The sequence below is a fragment of the Mustela putorius genome, unplaced genomic scaffold (assembly GCF_011764305.1).
Source record: "Mustela putorius furo isolate JIRA1106 unplaced genomic scaffold, ASM1176430v1.1 tig00003923_pilon_pilon_pilon, whole genome shotgun sequence".
Taxonomy (NCBI): domain Eukaryota; kingdom Metazoa; phylum Chordata; class Mammalia; order Carnivora; family Mustelidae; genus Mustela; species Mustela putorius.
In genome coordinates this window covers 8,716,840-8,735,011 of record NW_025422068.1, presented here as the reverse complement: position 1 = coordinate 8,735,011, position 18,172 = coordinate 8,716,840, and the positions used below count along the sequence as shown (strand labels likewise).

At 59.0% G+C, this 18,172-nt stretch overlaps 1 protein-coding gene across 2 annotated transcripts; it reads right to left on the bottom strand.

The window, feature by feature from the left end:
* Window positions 1-6,464: 6,464 nt before the first annotated feature.
* Window positions 6,465-14,624, bottom strand: N4BP3 (NEDD4 binding protein 3). 2 transcript variants are annotated; one of them, XM_004759045.2, is made up of 5 exons: window positions 14,390-14,624; window positions 8,833-9,183; window positions 8,040-8,567; window positions 7,472-7,726; window positions 6,465-7,377 (listed from the first exon to the last, which is right to left on the bottom strand). In XM_004759045.2, exons 2-5 carry the CDS (start codon window positions 9,151-9,153, stop codon window positions 6,841-6,843), a joined length of 1,641 nt encoding a protein of 546 aa, XP_004759102.1. In that variant the 5' UTR covers window positions 9,154-9,183; window positions 14,390-14,624; the 3' UTR covers window positions 6,465-6,840. The 2 variants fall into 2 exon arrangements, with proteins under 2 accessions (XP_004759102.1, XP_012915180.1); XM_013059726.2 differs by lacking the exon at window positions 14,390-14,624 and adding an exon at window positions 11,224-12,445.
* Window positions 14,625-18,172: the final 3,548 nt, after the last annotated feature.

The following is an 18,172-nucleotide window of genomic DNA, read 5'->3' as shown; positions in this document are numbered from 1 at the left end:
TTGTTGTTGTTTTTTAATATTTTATTATTTATTTGACAGAGAGACATCACAAGTAGGCAGAGAAGCAGGCAGAGAGAGAGGGAGAAGCAGGCTCCCCGCTGAGCAGAGAGCCCGATGCGGGGCTGGATCCCAGGACCCAGAGATCATGACCTGAGCTGAAGGCAGAGGCCTAACCCACTGAGCCACCCAGGCGCCCCTGCATAACCATTTTAAGGAGGAAGGGTAAATGTTAGGAAGAGAAAGGCGGTGACCCCAAACACAGGGCAGGGCTCAATTCCCAGGCCCCCTTGCTATGTAGGGGAGGGGCAGAGAAGCCTCCCCCTACCCCCATTTCCTTCGCAGGCCTCAGGGACTTTAACTAGAAACAGGCTCTATATCTCTGTTTCCCTGACTTCCTTCTCCCTGTTGGGGCCAATTGTCATTGCAGAGCAACCTCCCCTCCATCCCACTAGGCTTCCTCCCCGCCACCCCACCCCCAAACACCCTTGCTCAATCTTGTTTTCTGTATAGCGTTTGCACAATCCAGTTGTGTTTTCTTTATAGCATTAGGCTCGAAATCCTATGTTTATTCGTTTATTCTGTCTTCCTGCCCCTAATGCGCGCACACACCGCTTTTAGGATAAAAGCATCACTGCTGTATCCCCAACAGCAAGTGCTTGGGAAAGAGTAAATCCTTAAAAATACTCCGATGTAGCCAATATGCTCTATTTTAAGAACGAGGAAACAGCGGCTCCAAAACCTTAGGACACACACCGGGAGGAGGGCGGTCCGCGGCCCCGGGGAGCAGCGGGGGCGTCGTCGGAGCATCCCGGAGACGCCTGTCTGTGCACCTGGAGCCTGGGTGGTCCTGGCCAACGCCGGGACCGCGGGGGCGGAGAGTTGAGTGAACCCTGCCTGGGGCCACCGGCTAGGCTGAAACCGCCTCCAAGCCCGCAGGACCTCACAGACCTGCCCGAACGCCCTAGGCTTCTTCACTTCCTGTGGGGAAGCCCTAGCCTGCTTCACAGCCCAGGTGGGCGTGTGCAAAGTCTGGCTTCTCCAAGGACTTTGAATGTCCCGCCCGCGCGCACGCGCACCACACACACACACACACACACACACACACACACACACGTACACACCCATCGGGCCATTCCACCTCTAGTTGTCATTGTCGTCCACACCGAAGGTGGCTTTCCTTGCACGGCTGTTTTGTTACTTCTCAGCGTGCACCGTTTTCTTACGCAGATGATACCGCCAGTCTTTGCTGGTTGGGACCGCGGCTTCTGTGGGGTGGGGCTGCTTTGAAGCAGAACTTAGCTGGTCCCCACTAACTCAGTAATGGTCCGTTTCATCTTTTGCTAGCTTCCTAGGATTTGATTTTTTTTAAATTTAACTCCTCAACACATGTCCATTTCATTTTGCAGGGGGTAGTGCAAGGTATGGCTTACATCCCCCCTCCCCCCCCCCCGTTTCTGCCCAGTTTCTCCAGTACCTCTTATTAAATGATCCTACCTTTTCCTCTGGTTTGGAAGCCTTTTATCATAACATTAAGATTTTCTGTAGAATGGAATCTATTTCTGGCTCTTCATTCTTTCCATTGAGATGCCCTATTTATCTTTACATGGATGCCATATGGTTTTACTTGCTACTTTGTAACATATTCTAATATGTGGAGGGAATATTCACAAAAAGAAAAAAAAGGGTTATTGAGAAAGCTGATCATTGGTTGCTGGGGAGGGGGCAACCGAGACATGGGAATTTGGGGGTGTGATGGAGCTATTCTGTATCCTGATTTTAGTGTTGGTTATGCATTTTTCTGTATTTGTCAAAGTTCTAAAAACTATACAAAGGGAGCATTTTCCTGTATGTAAATTATACCTTAATGCTGGCGGGGAGGTGTGGGGTGGGGAGGGACCAGGTACACAAAGAACACACCAGCTTAAAAAAGAAAGAAAAAGGGTTTGTGGCAGACAAGTTCTGGCATGTTCTCTGGAAAATACAGCCTTCCTTGCTTCCCTGAGTGAGTTGTGGAAGGCCAGGCTCGGAAAAGATGGACCCTGCCCTGATAGCTAGTTGGGATTAGGACAGCCAGCAGCTGTTGGCCCTCTGTGGAGACTCGGAGCATCGGGCCTCAGCCCATGCCTCCTCAGTCCTCTTCCTTCCACCCTCCAGGTGGCACCCAACCAGTCTGCTCCTTTTCTCTGTTTCTGCCCCTCCTTCCAAGGCCTTGGTTCAGGCCAGGAGCAGCTACATCATTTGCAGACTCTGGAGCAAAATGAAAATGTAAGGCTCCTTGTTCAAACATCATTAAGTTCAAGATCAAGAAGCCGTGGGGCGCCTGGATGGCTTAGTCCCTTAAGCATCTGCCTTTGGCTCGGGTCATGATCTCTGGTCCTGGGATGGAGCCCCCATCAGGCTTCCCAATCAGCAAGGAGTCTTCTTCCCCTTCCCCACCCCTCTCAGCCCCGTCAAATAAATAAAATCTTCTGAGTGTGGTCCTGAGTGGTCACACAAGTCACACACACATAAAATTAGTCCTGGTTCTGGCCCTCCCCTTTGGCTGCCTGAGGGACCCACTCAGAGCCTCAAGTCCTCCTGTTCCTGTTTACCAGTCTGTCTACGGGCTGCCTTGCCTCCCCTTAAACCCTTATAGACAGGAGGGACCCTCCCACCAAAACTGCCCCACCCCTCCCTGTGTTCAATGCCAGGCTGATCCTGAATGCCCTCCTCACACGCTGCTCCTGAGGAAATCCCCACAATCTCCCTTTCTCAGAGAAGTTTATCGCTGTTAAAGAAAAAAAGCAAGTATGACATTTGTTAAAGAGTAGTTAAGGATGACTTTATTCCAGAGGGGTTACTGTCATGGGAGGGGGAGGTTTGTAGTATGGGGGAGAGAGTGGGCTCAACTCCAAATACAACAAAGAAATGCAGAATTTATGGCCAAGGAGCAGGGGTGGGGGGGGTCAGTGGACAAAAAATTACTAAGAGGACACCTCTGGAAGGTGGGAGGCAGCCTGGTGAAACGCAACTCACAGGAGTCTTGCTGAAGGCAGGCCAGCCATCACCTGGGGCTTGGTGGAAGATGAAGAACCAGATTCCATTAGGAGGGGAGTCAGATGCAGAGGATGGGGGATTCTGGCAGGAGTAACTTAATGGGAATCTTGCTACAACCGGACTATATAAGAGGGACACCATCCAAGGTCAGGAGCAAAGAGAGGTTAGAAGTGCTTGACCAAAGTCTGGTCAATCTTTGTCACACATCCTGCCCCCTCCCAAGACACACCCCTCATCACCTGCAGTGAAGTGAGCCAGCTTTCTTCTGCACCCCACCTCTCATGACCTATTTCACTTTTGTTGCAAGAAATAGCACATTCTTCTTTTCTGAATCTGAGAGGACTAAGCCCCACCGACATGCGTGGTGAGTTCCTCAGTCTGAATTGTCACTGTGGGGCATGAACCTTCCTTGAAGAAGGGCACCCTGATACCCATAGACCCCCCCCCCATCCCCACCCCAGTCTCAGAGAAATGTTGCTCCATGCTCTGCTGACTTGCCACCGTGGGGGCCCCCTCCGTTGTTGTCCCTGTGTGTATGTTTGCATTCTTCCCCCCCGCAGGGAAGGCTCATGGGGGTGGAGGCCTTGGCCACCGTGGCCTCCTCCTCTGAGTACCAGGCCTGGACCTGAGGGAAACAGGTCACACCCCACTGGGTAGGAAACAGTGACCAGCTCTGCAGTCTGAGTGCTTGGCAGTGCACGCAAATGAACGAACTCGCAGAGCCGGACACTTCCCCACCCACGCCACTCCACCCCCAGCTCCAACCCATGCCAGTCAGGGAGGTCTGGTCCTCCTGGACTCCAAGGCCCCCACCTTGCCCAACAAGGCCACCCAGTGCCTTCTAGGCTGGAGCCAGCATAGGATCTGGGGATAAAAAAACAGAAGACACAGCCCAGCCTGGCAATGCCTGCAGCCCCTTGGAGAGAGACCGACGATGTCAGCAAATAGACAGTTCTGTGGACAAGAAAGCGGGGGGGGGGGGGGGGCAGTGGCGGGGGAATGTCCAGGCAGGGCAGGGCATGAATTCAGGGAAGGCTTTCCTGAGGGAGGAAGACCTGTGAGGAGGCTCAGCCTGAAAGATGAAGGCCCAGGGGGGCTGCAAAGGGCTGCTGGGGCCAGAAAGGGCCATTATTATCTGGAGGCCAGGCTGTCAGAAGCCTCGAGTGATAGACTAAGGGGCCTGGAAGGGGCCACTGGAAAATGTGACAGTGAGCTGAGAACAGGAGAGATCAGGGGTCCAGAGCCCAGTGCGGGGAGCTCGCCTCGGTTCTCGAGAATCCGCTGCCTGGGCCTCATCTGCTGGGGGGAGGGGGCCTCTGGGCAATTGGGGAGCTGGTGGTTGGGGCCGCCTCTCGCAGGAGGGAAGGGTAGCTCCAGAGCAGTAGCCACTGCTGCGACACCTGTGATCGGCTAGAGCCACCCAGCCGGCTCGGGGACCAGGGAACTGGTTTGCCAGGCAGGAATGAGCTAACAAGGGATCCGGTTCCCTCGGAGCCACCCCAGCTTCAGCTTTCGCGGGCACCCGCCCCCTGCCTGGGTCTGGCCCTGGTTTCTGGCACAGCTGCCAAGTTTTGGTACCGCCCACCCATTCCCCGCCGGCTGTACTGGCCGGCCCAGCTCTCTAATTGCTGGGTGGGGAGCTCTTCTGAAGAGATGGTATACCGGAAGGGGGACCCCCGCCATGGTGGGGCACCTGGGCCCCCAGCATGACCAGCTCCAGGCTGCAGGGAGGGAGTGATCCAGGCTTTAGGTCAGTACCTAGCTGGGTGGGTTGGGGGGGAGCGGGCAGGGGTGCCTTCTGGAGGGTCACTGGCCCAGAAACCTCGGTTTGGAGGGATCTGTGAAACGGGTTCCTGGTCTGCCCAACTTGAGTGCTCCCAGTTTCCCTCCCCGGCAGAGGACCCGGGCTCAGGGTGGTCCTCAAAAGGTCTCAGCTAGGTGCAGGGGTCTGTCCTGGCCACAGGCTCTACCCCAGTCTGGGAGAACCAAGAGGGGCTGAGGCTGGGGCTGGCGGGAAGAAATGGAGCAGAACAGCAGCCAGGAAGCAGCCCTCCTGGCCTCCCAACCCAGGAGCCCCAAACACACCCCCAGACACACCCACCACCCACAAAATAGCTCCACACGCACCTGCCACTTACAGGGCCATAAACACACCATCCCCACAGCAGACAACTCACACACCCCATGCTCCACCCTAAAAAAGTGAGGCACACCAGCACATACTCCACAGCCCTCTGTGGGTAGCCCTGCACAGTGACTCCACCAGGATCCACCTGCTGGGGGGTGTGAGGGGTGGCCAGGCGTGGCCTGGGAAGGGGGAATCATGGCTGAAAGGAGCAAACTGGGGTTTCTGCAGAAAACTTGTCTGAGGGTGCCGCTGCCCCATCAGGGCAGGGACTAGGAGACGAGACGTCTGCGAGCTGGTTCCCCTGGAGTGGGACGGGCATCTAATTCAACCCTGAGACCCCACACACCGAAGGCCTAACCGACGGTATGTGCTCAATGCAGTTAGAGTGATGCACCCGTAAGGATGCTGAACTTTACTGCAAGGAGTGGGGACGGGCCACCTTTGTGCCAGACTGGATATGTGCTCCAGGCCACCCACCGGGGAAGAAACAAAAGCCCAGAGGGGAAACCAGACAGCTGAGAGGCTGGGGGTGGGAGCCGGCTGGAGGGGTCTGAGGTCCTAGACCAAGGGTCAGGGAGCCTGGTGCAGGGCTGGAGGTGGAAGGTTCTTCCTCTCCGCACAGAGCTTTGCAGAATACAAACCGGATCGCATCTCACCCCTGCTTAAAAACATCCCTTGGCCTTCCATTGCCTACAGGTAAATGGCCACATGCCCTGCTGTGGTGCAGCCCCTTTACCAAGTAACCCACCCACAAGTTTTCTCGCCTGTTTCCTGCATGGCCCCGGGGGTGGGGGGGCTCCCATCCCTGCGGAAGGAGGGGCGTGCCACAGCCAGATGGAAAGATGGGAGGTGAGTTCTGGGAGGGCCAGGGCCCTCCTGGAGCTCTGATGGAAGCTGTCTTAGGGCCAGCCCCAGATCCAACAGGGGGCTGGGTACCTAGGGCCCAAACTTCCTACCAAGAGAATGTTTCGTGTTCTAGCAATGCCTTGGCTGACTTGCCCTTTTGTTTTTTCTGGGTTCTCTGGCATTGTTCCTTCTGCAAAATCCCACTGGTGCTGAAGAAAGGAATTTCAGCCCACACGGCAGCTAAAGAACCATGTGGTGCTGGGGCAAGGATGCCCCCACTCCCCAACAGGCATGCCCAGTGGCTGCACACACGGGCACTGGGCACCCCTTCCCACCGCCCATGACCATGGAAGGGAGGAGCTACAGTCCAGGAAAAGAACCTCGCCCACCCCCACCATCCACAATCCTCTAGACTCAGGCCAAGGACAAGCCCAATGTAGCAGCCGGGGGCCTCTTGTAGAAAATGTGGTTTTATTCTGGGGGAGGCCCATGTTCCCATCCCGGCCTCCCTCCTTCACGCCTGCCCTTCTGCGTCATGGGGCTCTTCGTTCCCCTACCTCCTCCTCTGGGCCACATCTACTCCAGGAACAGGGCGGGGGCCCTGCCGAGGTGCTCCTCTGCCGGGAAGCCTTGCCCCCTGGCTCCTGCTGCAGGCCCCCTATCCGGCCTACAGCACCACTGGAGCCCTCCTCTCGGTGGGCCTCCCCACCCCTGGCCAGCCTCAGCAGGTTCTGCCTCCGGCCAGTGTAAGGAAGGAGCCAGCCGTCTCAGGGCAGGCTTGTCCAAACCATTTTCTGGCGGTGCTTCTGCCGCCCGCTCATCCACTGGCCTCAGATCTTGGAGGACTCCAGGCGGGGACTCCAGGGTGCCGGCGGCTCCCGCAGCGCCCGCAGCTCCTGTTCCAGCGCCTGGTTGCGACGGTACATGTCCAGGTAGCCTCCCTGGATCTCCCGCTGGTAGCGTAGCACCCGCTCCTTCTCCTCCTGCCACGTCCGCCGCTCCCGCTCGAAGCACAGTGCCTGCTCCTGGGCGCGCAGCCGCTCCTGCACCAGCTGGGCCCGCAGCTGCTCAGTGCCCCCTCCGGCCCCTCCGCCCTCGCTGCCCCCAGCCTCGGCCAGCAGCCCCCGGCTTTTGCAATCGTCCGTCTCACAGCTGCCCGGGGCCTCCTCCCGCGGGCCCTGCTCCCGCAGGCTCCGCACCGCCTCCCGCAGCTGGGCCAGCTCCGCGTCCTGCGCCTGCGCCTGAGCCCGGCTGCCCCGCAGCTGTGTCTTCAGGCTGAAGATCTCCGCCAGCTTCTGCGCCAGCTCCGCCTGCGCCTCCCGCAGCTGCTGCTTCAGGAGGCTGATCTCCGCGGTCTTCTGGCACACCTGGAGGGCACAGCACCGGCAGGAGTGGGCTCAGTCGGGGGGCGGGGGGCGGAGAGGACGGGGACAGAGGGTTTCTGGATGCCTGATCTCTCACCTCCCATCGGGCCTCCTCCTCCGGTCGGGCGCCAGGGTCGGCCTCCGGAAGGGCGCTGGGGGGCCGTGGCTCCGGGCCTAGGCCCTGCTGCGCCCGGAGCTCTTTGCGCAGACGCCGCTGCTCCTGCTGGGCCATGAAGAGTTGGAGCTGGAGGTTGCGCTCACTGCGCTCTGCCTTCTGAGCTACCTCGTGTAGCCGCTCCACGTACAGGCGCTTCAGCTCCGCCAGCCACAGCCGCTGGCGCTCCTCCAGCACCTGCCAAGGGGAAGAGACACCTGCCACGCCCGCACCCACGGACACCCTGCCGGGGTTGGAGGGGAAGTGTCCCCAACACGTGGCATGCCCAGGGAGTCGCTCTTCCTCCCTTCCCCACAACTCCTCAACAGCAAGGGCCGGCAGTGACATAACATCCCCATCACGTGGGGGGTGGGGGATTGGATCCCCTCCATCTTCCTTATTCTCTGGGGGCCCGAGCCCCCTAGGTGAACTGCCTGGGACCCCTCCTGTCTTCCCTGCACTCCAGTGCCAAGGGGCAAAACAGGACCCCAGGGAAAGGGGGCACCCTCACCTGTGAGAAGGGGTTGGCACCGTCCTCATCACCAAGGCCCCTCTTGAGATCCTCACAGGTGTCTGGCAGGACGGATACCACCTCCTCTGGGGTGGGGCAGGAGAACTCATAGGGCGGTGGTGGCTCAGGCAGGCAGCTCAGCATAGCCAGCGGCCCAGCCTCCTTGGGGACCCGTGAGGCCCGGTCCAGGGAGCCCCCCAGGTGGTTAATGTGGCCCAACGAGGAGCTGAAGGGGCCAGGGCCAGTGCCAGGACTGCGGCCAAAGCTGCCCCCGCTGGAGGAGTCAGACAGGCTGGGCTCCGGCTCGGGGCCGCCCTCGTCCAGGCTGAGGGCGTGTAGCAGCTGGGCACGGGCCTGGGCCTGGCTGGCCCGGGGCCCTGGGCTCAGCGGGGGGTGGCAGGCTAGCGTGTGCAGGCTGCCATTGCTGCGCCACATCTTCTGGCCCTTGTGGGCCGCCAGGCTCTGCATGGACAGGAAGCCCTTCCCGGCGCCCGCCACGGGCTTGAACACCGATGGGCGGATGCGGCACTGCCAGGAAGAAAAGGGCAGGTCTGAGGCCCTGGGCTGACCTCAGCTCTGCCCTCTGACAGAGCTGCTCCCACAGCACCCCCCAGGATCCTCTCTGAGAACCTGGGGTTCACGTCCCCAGGGCGTGGTGACCGGTGACCTGTGACCCGGCCTGTGGCAGGAGGTTCATGTCCCAGCCCCATCTGGGCACTTGGGTCTCCAAGGAGACCCCATACTCCCCATCCCCACCCTCCAACAGTAGGGAGGAAAGAGGGCAGAGATGCACCTTGTCGAAGCGACCCCGCTCAGGCAGCGAAGTCTTGCTGAAGTCGCCAGCCCGAGGATGTTCTCGGTAGTAGAGAGTGGTGTAGTCAGCAGGCTCGTTCCGAGGGGCTCTCTTGGTGTTCTTGCCGTCCTTCTTGGGGAGGTGCAGGTAGCTGAAGAGCTCACGCTGGCCCAAGCCCTTCCGGAGGAGCCCATCAGGCTGGCGGGAGGTCCGGGACCCGGCGAGTGCTGCTCGTAGCTCTTCGGGGGAGAAGTCCTGCCGTTCCAACAGGCTGCCCACGCTGCCCATGGCAATGGCGGCAGGGCCTGGCACTGTGGCCATGAAGTTTCAACAGGGCACATGCAGCGGCTTCTGGGGATTGGGAGACTCCGTCAGGGGCAGGTGGGCACTTGCTACCCCACTTCCCTGGTCCCCTAAGACCAGGGGCATGTTCTCTGTGTCAGCTCCCTCCCTGGCTGGGGCCCAGGAGGAAGACAAGGGTCTCGGACAGAATCCAGGACGGGATTCCTAGGCTGGCCACGAGAAAGGGGCAGAGCCCCTAAAGCCACCAGCCTGGTGCCCCAGCTCCAGCCGGGGGCCGGTGTGATAGGGTATCGTGGGCCATCAGGCTCAAAGCAGTGGGAGAAGGCCCCTCCCAGGACTGGGCCAGCTGAGGACTCGGGCTCTGTCTTTGCCTTTGCTTGCTCTCCTACCAGGCTTCTCACCCAGTTTGGAGGGAGACCTATGACTCCCCGTTCCTTCTTTTTCTCTGAGGAGGGGGAAAACCCAGTGCAGCCCTTCTTCCAGCAGTGGGTCAGAGTTCCCCAAGGGAAGCACCTGGCACGGGTGGGGTTGGGGGCTGCAGTGGGAGGGATACAAACAGGAAGGGCCTAGGGGAGGAAGGATGGCGGGAACAATGGCCAGCTTCCGGAACAGGTGTTCACGTAGTCATATTGGCAGTGGCGGAGACAGAGGGAAGGGGCGGTGGGGGCCCTTGCCTAAGCTGCCACCCCAAAACCAGGCGGGGAGGGATCCCAAATCTTGACCCAGAGTGAAGCCAATCACGTGTGTGAATCTAGCTTCCTTGAGCAGTCTTATCACTCACGGAGGCTGGGGAGGATGAGCTGAGATAACAGGACAAAAGGTCCATTTCAGGGCCTGGCCCATAGCCAGGGTCAACACAGACTGACCGAAGACGAGCTCACGGGCTCAGATGTGAACTCCTCCTCCCTGGCAGGGCAGTCGGCCCAGAGACCAGGTTAGGGACCAGCTCCCACCTGCGCTGAGATCACACCCTGGGGGGCAGGGGCCTGGACCTAGTCCCCCACCAGAGCCCCGTCCAGCCCAAGGCCCCACATGCAGTAGATACATGGACAGGATCTGCTGAATGAGCGACCACCACCGTCTTCTCTGCCTCCCGCCCCCCAAGCAGCTGCTCCCGATCCCCTACAGACACCCATCAGGCATGCAGCAGCTGTGCGCCCCTCACCCACCCCAATTTGCTTTCTGGGACACCCACTCCCACCTCAAACAATGGCCCTTAGGAGGTTCCATCTTCCTCAACCATTTCCAGGTTTTGTATTCATGGAAGACAAAGCTCTCTGTGAGTGAGAGGGAGGGGGGCATGGCCCTGCTCCCTAACCCCACCCTGTGGCCAGCTAATAGCCTCTGCGGAGGTCACAGGGCACGCAGGGTCAGGGGACTCATCCAGTCAAGGAAACACAGGTGCTGGCCACCTCCAGCAACACAGCCCTGGGTAGGGTCTCAGTGAGTCCCAATGACAGAGCTGTCATCCCTCTTTCAAGGCAAGGGCACTGGGGGTCCCAAAGGTAAAGTGACTCGGCCAAGGTCACAGAGCTGCTGGGAGTGAGACGCCTGTGATTTCAGCAGGATGGCTGCTGAATGCTTAATGGGGGCCAAGGACGGCACCCACAGCCCAAAGCGTTAGAGTTTGAGTGTCCCGCCTCCCAATCTGATGCCTCCTTACCATGACAGGCATACCCAGGGACACCTACTGTGTCTGAGTACGCTTAGCTCTTGTCGCTGTGTCTCAGGGTGGTGGACAGCCAAGAACTCGGCCTCCAGCCCTGTCCTCACACTGTCTGTCTACCAGCACCCAGCCACAATTGCTTCTCCTTCCGCCATGCCTCATCTGCCCCATCTCGGAAATGGGCGAGACTGCCCGCACTGTCTTCCATTTGGGTTTCCATTACAGAGACGCCGGATGTGAAAGGGCTCAAAAACGCCCACCTCTCCCCAAAACACACACCACATCACCTTCCCCTGGGGAGATCCTGACTTCCTGTCTCAGGGAGAGGTAACGGCCACGCTCTGTTCCCCACAAAGGGTCTCAGGTCCCAGGAGGGAGCCCGTGATCTGGAGGCAGCCACGGGGCCACCAGAACACATTTACCTCCTTCCTCCATACCGCAGTCCAGTCAGTGAGCAGCGCAATAGCTCCTATGTTAGAGGACAGAGCACGGATGGTCACATCCAACAGCACAATCACGAACAAGGTCACCCTCACGGCGCTGAGCACCCTCTGGGACACACACACACACACCACACACAAACACTCCAGTACTACACTAGCAAGAAGACCCAGTGCTTCTACCCAGTCCCCAGGCTAGATGCAGAGAGTGTGTGTGTTGGGGGGGGGGTGAGGGGCTTCTCTCCACGTGTGACCTGAACAATTAGAAACAGCTGTGGAGCTGGCCGAAGGGGGCACAAACAGGCCCTTCCTTTCGTCTTTCCCCACCCTTCCCTTGCCCTCCACCCTTCCTAGGTAACTTCTCAGGCTGGGGTATCAGCTCCCCCAGTGGAGCTGAGGCCCCTGGCTTCTAGGAGGCTCCACCCTGCCCAGGTCTCAGTCTGGGGACAGTCCCTTTTCCTAAAGGGGTCCATTCCACCTCCCCTCAACACACACATTCCTTCCTCCGTTGCTTGGCGGCCAGGGGACTGGCCTGATCCGGCCAGGGCAGCTGTGCCGGCTGGGCTGGAGAGGATCCGGTGGGGGAGGAGGAAGGGGAAGACAGCAAGTGCCTTGAAGCCCCACTGCGAACATCAGAGCAAAAAGCAGGGCGTCCTCCCGAGTGCCTCCAAGGGCTCTCCTGCCCAGAGCTCTACTGAGGCTCAGAGCTCCACACAGAGCTGAAACCCCACCACCACCGCACTGGCTAGGTTCGGGCTGGACCTGGGCCATATTCTGTACAGGCCCCAGCTGGCCCCAACAGGAGCCCTGAGCATCTGTTCCCCAATCCCTGGGCCCGAGATTAGCCAGCAGCACTGAAAGCCCTGGACACAGAGGGGCATCTCTTTTGGATCAGCCCCTGGTGGAGACAGGAACATAAGGGTAGGGAGCCACCCTGGCCATGGGACAGAAGACAGGCCACGAAGGGAAGCACCCCCCGGTGTCACCAGGCTCACAACAGCCTCACAACACACACAGGTGGGGAACACAGGTCCCCACTTCCGAAGAGGAAACTGAGGCCCAGGAGGTAAAAGCATATGCCTGAGGTCATGTTCACCCTCACCGGAGAAAGCACACAAGCTCCTCAAGTTCAGAAACCCACCCTGATGGCTCAGTGGTTAAGCATCTGCCTTGATCTCAGGGTCCTGGGATCGAGCCCCATGCCAGGCTCCCTGCTCAGTGGGGAGTCTGATTCTCCCTATCCCTCTCCCCCTAGCCACTTGTTCTCTCTTTCTCTAATAAATAAATAATTTTTTTTTTAAAGTGACTAATTAAAAAAAAAACAAAACAGCAGCAGCAGCCTCTGCCCCCCAACCCCAGCGCATCTCTTCTAGACTGGCCCATCCAAGAGCATGTGGGCAGGATGCTCCCAGTCCGGCCTTGGCTGTGGTTAGCCCCTCCAGAGCCCAGGCCCCAGAGGAGGGTCCCACCACCTGCTGAGGGATCAGCTTTGCTGAAGGGAGTGTCTGCAGCTGCCCCTGAGGAATTGGACTGGAATGTCCCGGCTCCAAACAAGGACAGCGCGTGAGGGGGGCCCAGGGCTGGGGTGGGTGAGGCTGCTATACTCCAGTTCCACCAAGACACCTGAAGAGACAGAGCCCAGCATCTAACCCCATAGGAGTGAGTCCTAGTAACATCACAGAGCCATGCAGAGGCGTAGACCACTCCACAGTTTCTGAGTCCTTTTATTTCATCATCTGAGCTCCTCTCTACAACAGTCTAGTGGGGGGCAGGTGAGGAAACTGAGGCCCAGAAGCCAGCTGCCCAAGATCCCACAATGATGAGCAATTCCAATTCCCTAGGCAAGGCTCTTCTCTACTGCTGGACCAGCCAGGGGCACAGGCAGCTGTGTATGTATGTCTGCCCAGCCCCCCATGCCCGCTTTTCCCAAGGGCATCCACCAACCACCTAGGTCTGGACCCCACGAAGGTCTGGTCCTGCCTGCGACTGGGTCAAAGTGAAATAGTGGAAGCACTGCTGCCTGGGGACTTCGAGCCCTAAAAGCTGCTAGTTCTAGAGGCGGTGGCGGGAGCAGGCCGGCCGCATTCATTCAGTCTCGCACATACACACCCACACTCAGCCAGCCGGCAGAGAAGCCCTGCCCAGGAGGGCCCTGGGAGGAGGCCGAACACTGGGCCCAGGATGGCCTCCAGCCTCGGCTCTCTTCTTGGTTGGGCAGAGAGGGCACGGGGCGGGGGGGGGGGGGGTAGGCCAAGGTCGCCGGTCAGCCAGGATAAGCCCCAGGTGCAAATGAGGAGAGCCCCAATCTGCATGGGGGGGGGCTGGGGGCTGGGAGCTGGGTGGGAGGTGACAAGTCCCAGCTCAGTCCTCTTCCCAGACACAGCCAGGGACCCCATGTTGCCCTGGCCCCAGGTCGGCCCTCCCTCTGGCGAAAGGTTCTGGCCAAACTGGGATGGTGCTCCAGCCGCCAAGAACTGGTAGTGTCCCCACAGGTCGGGATCCCGGCAGCGGGGATCGGCAGCGAGCCGGCAGCTGCCGCCCTTTCAGGACAGGAGACCGGAGCAGGAAGGGGGTATCCCGGAGAGGGCGGGAGAGTGGTCTCGTGGGGAAGGTGGAGAAGCAGACGATGTTGGCATCCCCATGGAATTTCCTCCCCGGGAAGACTGTGGCGGAGGCGTGGGCTCCCCAGAACTGCGGGAGGTCCTCGAGCTACCTGGGGGGCGGGAGGGGGCGTCTCTTGTGGGCTCCTCCCTGGGGCCTGCTCGGAGCGGCCAAGCTGGGGGACCGAAAGCCCGGGTCAGCCTCCCGCGCCGAGGGCGCCTGCCCACCTCAGCCGCGGCGCAGGGGTCCCAGGCGCTGCTCCGCGGAAAGCACATTTGCAGGGGTTGCAGAGAGCCGGGTAACCTGCCGTCTGCCCCTCCAGAGGAGCGTCGCGGTCGGTCCCTGACCCCGCGCCTCGGTGCCTCAGGGTCTGGAAGCAGTGGGCACCTGGGCGCACCCTGCCCCCCCCCCCGCCCACTTCTCAGACCGGCACCTCGCTGGCCCAGGGCTGCGGCTTGGCCAAGGTCACCGGGAAAGCGAGCTCTCGGAGACCGGCCCCACCCCCCACACCCAGCCCAGTCCCCGAGCCCCCGCGCGTCGCACTCACCATGCTGGCGCCGCTCCGCGCCCCCCGCAGTTCCCTCGCGCGGATTCGAACCCTCCTTCCAGGGGCCGGCTCCGGGCGAGTCTGCGAGGCGGGCGGGCAGCAGACTCCGGGGGGCGGAAAACGCGGCCTGGCGGGCAGACGCCGGAGCCGGATTGGCGAGGGAGGGACGCGCTCCGCGGCGCTCGCTCGCCTGCCCCAGAGGCGGAGGGAAAACCCGGCCTGACTCACCCGCGCGCCGCCAGCCCAGAGCCCGGCCGGGCCCCCGGATGTGGGGGGCGGGGACGGGGGGCAACCCCCGCCCACCGCGAGCCAACCTGGGCCCCGCCCCGGCTCGCCGCGCGCCACGCGCGGGAGCCGCCCGAGCCCTCTGCCCGCTGCGCCCAGCGCGTATCCCCGACTGGTCGGCAGCCCCCTGAGCGCCGCCGACGTCCCCGGAGGGCGCCCTGCCCGCCCCGCTCCTCCTCCTCCTGGCCTCGCCCGCCCCTCTCGGTTTCCAGAACTCCGCAGCTCCCGAAGAGGCGCGTTCGGTCCATCACCTCCCAGATCCTCGCGCCTCCTCTTAGGTAAGCACTATTACCGGTTCCGAGGTGGAGCAAAACAGTGCTCTGAGAGATGGAGAGATATAAGCGGAGCTCTGTGGCTCCTGAACGACTGAATTCGGCGCTAAGCATGCTTATTTATTTATTTATTTATTCGCCACCAAAGCCTTCTAGGAGCAGCAAATTCGGATGCCTTCAGGGGCCAGACAAATAACGTGAGTCAAACAGGTGAAAGACAGTGCAGGAGAGATGGAGGCAGGCAGAGATGGACACCTGAAGGTATCCAGAGTCAAACAGTTAAAACGCGTGCCTTGCTCAGAAAGTTAAACCTAGTCATCCTAGGACCCAGCAAGTCCACTTCTAGGTATAGTCCCCCAAATTGGAAAGTGGAACTCGGACAAGGGTTTGTACGGGAATGTTCACAGCCTGACCCTTCCCAGTTGCCCGAGGTGGGCGACACGATCCACAATGCCCAACCGCGGATGAATGGATAAACACATCGTGGTACATCAACGCGATGGAATAGTAGTCAGCCCTAAAAAAAGAAGGAAGCTTTCATACCTGGTGCAATATGCATGAATCTCCAAAAAACGAGGCTTGTGTGAAATAAACCAGACACAAAAGGCCCCCCTGTGGTGAGATTCCACTTAGATGAGGTCGGTAAATGCATAGTGACACAAAGCAGATTAGGGCCAGAGGCTGTAGGAAGAGACAAATGAGGAGTGACTGCTTAATGGGCATGGAGTTTCCTTTTGGGATGAGGAAATGTTTTGAAACTAGAGACTTGGTGGTTGCACAATCTCATGAATGTACTAAATGCCTTTGAATTGGGCACTTGAAAATGGTTGATTTTATGGGATGGGAATTTTACCACAACGAAGAAGTTGTGTCCCCCGTGGATTAGTCTGGGTCCACAGGTCACCAGTTTGCAATCCTTTACCTTTTGTGCCATCCTTCCTCATTTACTAACGATGGAAATACCAAACTTAAGGGGAAAGAAAACTAAGAAAACTCACTACTACTTTGGATGTAGAGCTCCCAAGTGGTGCCCCAGTCTGGTGCGGTTACTGGCTGGGACGGATGAAGGTTCAGCCCAAGGACATGCTTCACCTTTAGGGGGACCCGAGGAAAGGCCTTCTTGGGGAGATGGCTTTTGAGGTGGTACTTAAAGGATGCGAAGCATTTCCATGGAGGAAGGGGCTCACCATGGTCAGGAGCCTCTGGCTGGAGGGGCAGGGCACTTTCTGAGGAATGCAAGCTTATTAATTAGAAATAGGTGCCATTGGGGGATTGGGGGCGCCTGGGTGGCTCAGTTGGATAAGCCTCTGATTTTTTTTATTTCGCTCAGGGTCTCGGATGGAGCCCGGAGTCCGTCTCCATGCTCATCACAGTCTGCTCGTCTCCCTCTTCCTCTGCTCCTCCCCCTGCTCCTGCTCTCTCTTTCAAATGAATAAATAAATCTCAACAAAACAAAACAAAACAAAACAAAAACCCAAAAAACAACAAAACCCAAAAGAACAAGTAGGTGCCAGGAACCTCTGAGGCTTTGAGAGAGGGAGGTGTGAGGACCAAGCTGGACTTTGGAGTGCTGCGTACTCAGGCCCTGTGTAGAGGTCAATGCAGGGAGACTGGACTATTGGATCTCAGGGAACAGAAACGGAGCCACGTGTGGGGCACCTAGATGGCTCAGTCGGTTAAGCGTCTGCCTTGGGCTCAGATCATGATCCCTGGGATCTAGCTGCGTGACGGGCTCCCTGCTCAGCTGGGAGTCCACATTCTCCTTCTCCCTTTGCTGCTCCCACTGCTTGTGCTCTCTCTCTCTGTCAAATACATTTCTTAAAAAATTAAAAAAAGGAAACAGAGCCACAGAAGGCAGGGGCAGTGAGGAAAGGAAGAATTAGAGAGAAGGTTCATGAGATAGATTGATTGCAAAATTGTCTTTTTTTGGCAAGAAATTACATGGGGAGGATCAAGGGTAAGTTCTGGTGAAAACTCAGATTCAGCCCCTCCCCTTTTTGTTGTTACAAACTTGGCAACTAATCAGAGATCTCGTGACGCCCCCCCCCCCCAATCCAATGTTCTTTCCCAGTACCAGGCTGCCAGAGGGAGGTGGGAGGGGAAGGGTGTTCAGTATTTTGGAACATCCCAGCAGGAGGGATGTTTAGCATGGGGAGGGGAAGGGAGAGGGCAGGAGGGTCCTGGCTGAATGGAATCCTTAGAAAGTGGCTCCCCCAGCAGAGAAGGGCAACTGCAGAGCAGAGGCCTGTGGAGCCTTGGAAGCTCAGTGGGGGGCTGGAGCCCCTTACCAGAAGTGGGCTGGGTGCAGAGTGCAGGGGACTGGACCCCCCGGGGGTGAGAGCCTCCTGGCTCTATCCCTCTAGCAGAGCTCTAGGTCAGAGAAACAAAACTGTCCACGCCCCCTCCAGCCTGGACAAGGCTGGCTTTCCCCCACCTCCTGCACGGGCTCTGGGCTCCAGGCTGCCAAGAACACCCCACACTGCCACCACCCCTCCCTGGAAGTTGGGAAGCTGGCCTGGCAGATGCTCCTTCCTGCTTGGCTTCTCTGAGCCCTTGGAGTCTGTCCTGATTCCCTCGGATGGGGAGTGCGGGGGCCCGAGGGGACCAGCTGCCCCAGGGAAAAGGCAGCTTGGGTCCCAGTCCAGAGAGGGCCTCCTTGTCCGCCTCCACATACCCTGTGCCCTCCACCCTCATGCCTTCCTGCACAGGTTTACGAGCACACACCTTAGGGTGTAAGCCATAGAGTGTTCACTTTGAACCCTTGGGTCCCTTCTGTCCGATCTCCTCTGATGGTAAAGCTCCCCCCAGAACACACAAAAGAACACACAACATTACTGGCAGAGCTGGGCCTGGGAGCTGGGTCTCTTTAGCCCGCCGTGCTCGGCTATAATGCCCACATACCAAAGGGTGAGGCCCAGAGGGCACTGGACCAGGGGAAGGGAAGCAAGTCCCCGGCTGCACCGCTTCGGGATCGGCTGACCTTGGACCATTTACTTTCTCTCCCTGTACCTCGGTTTGCTCATCTCAGACAAGGGGCTCGTGGGAAATAACGTCCGTGAAGCATGCAACGCAGCTCTGGCAGGGGGCAGGCATCTGTACATGTTCGTTTGTCCTTCTCCCTTCCGATGGGAAAAGGGGGAAAGGTGATCATAAGGACAGAATGCTTCCTGGAGCCCGTCCTGAAGTGGCCGGCCCCCACCCAGTGTGTGCACTCGAGGTGCCTCCA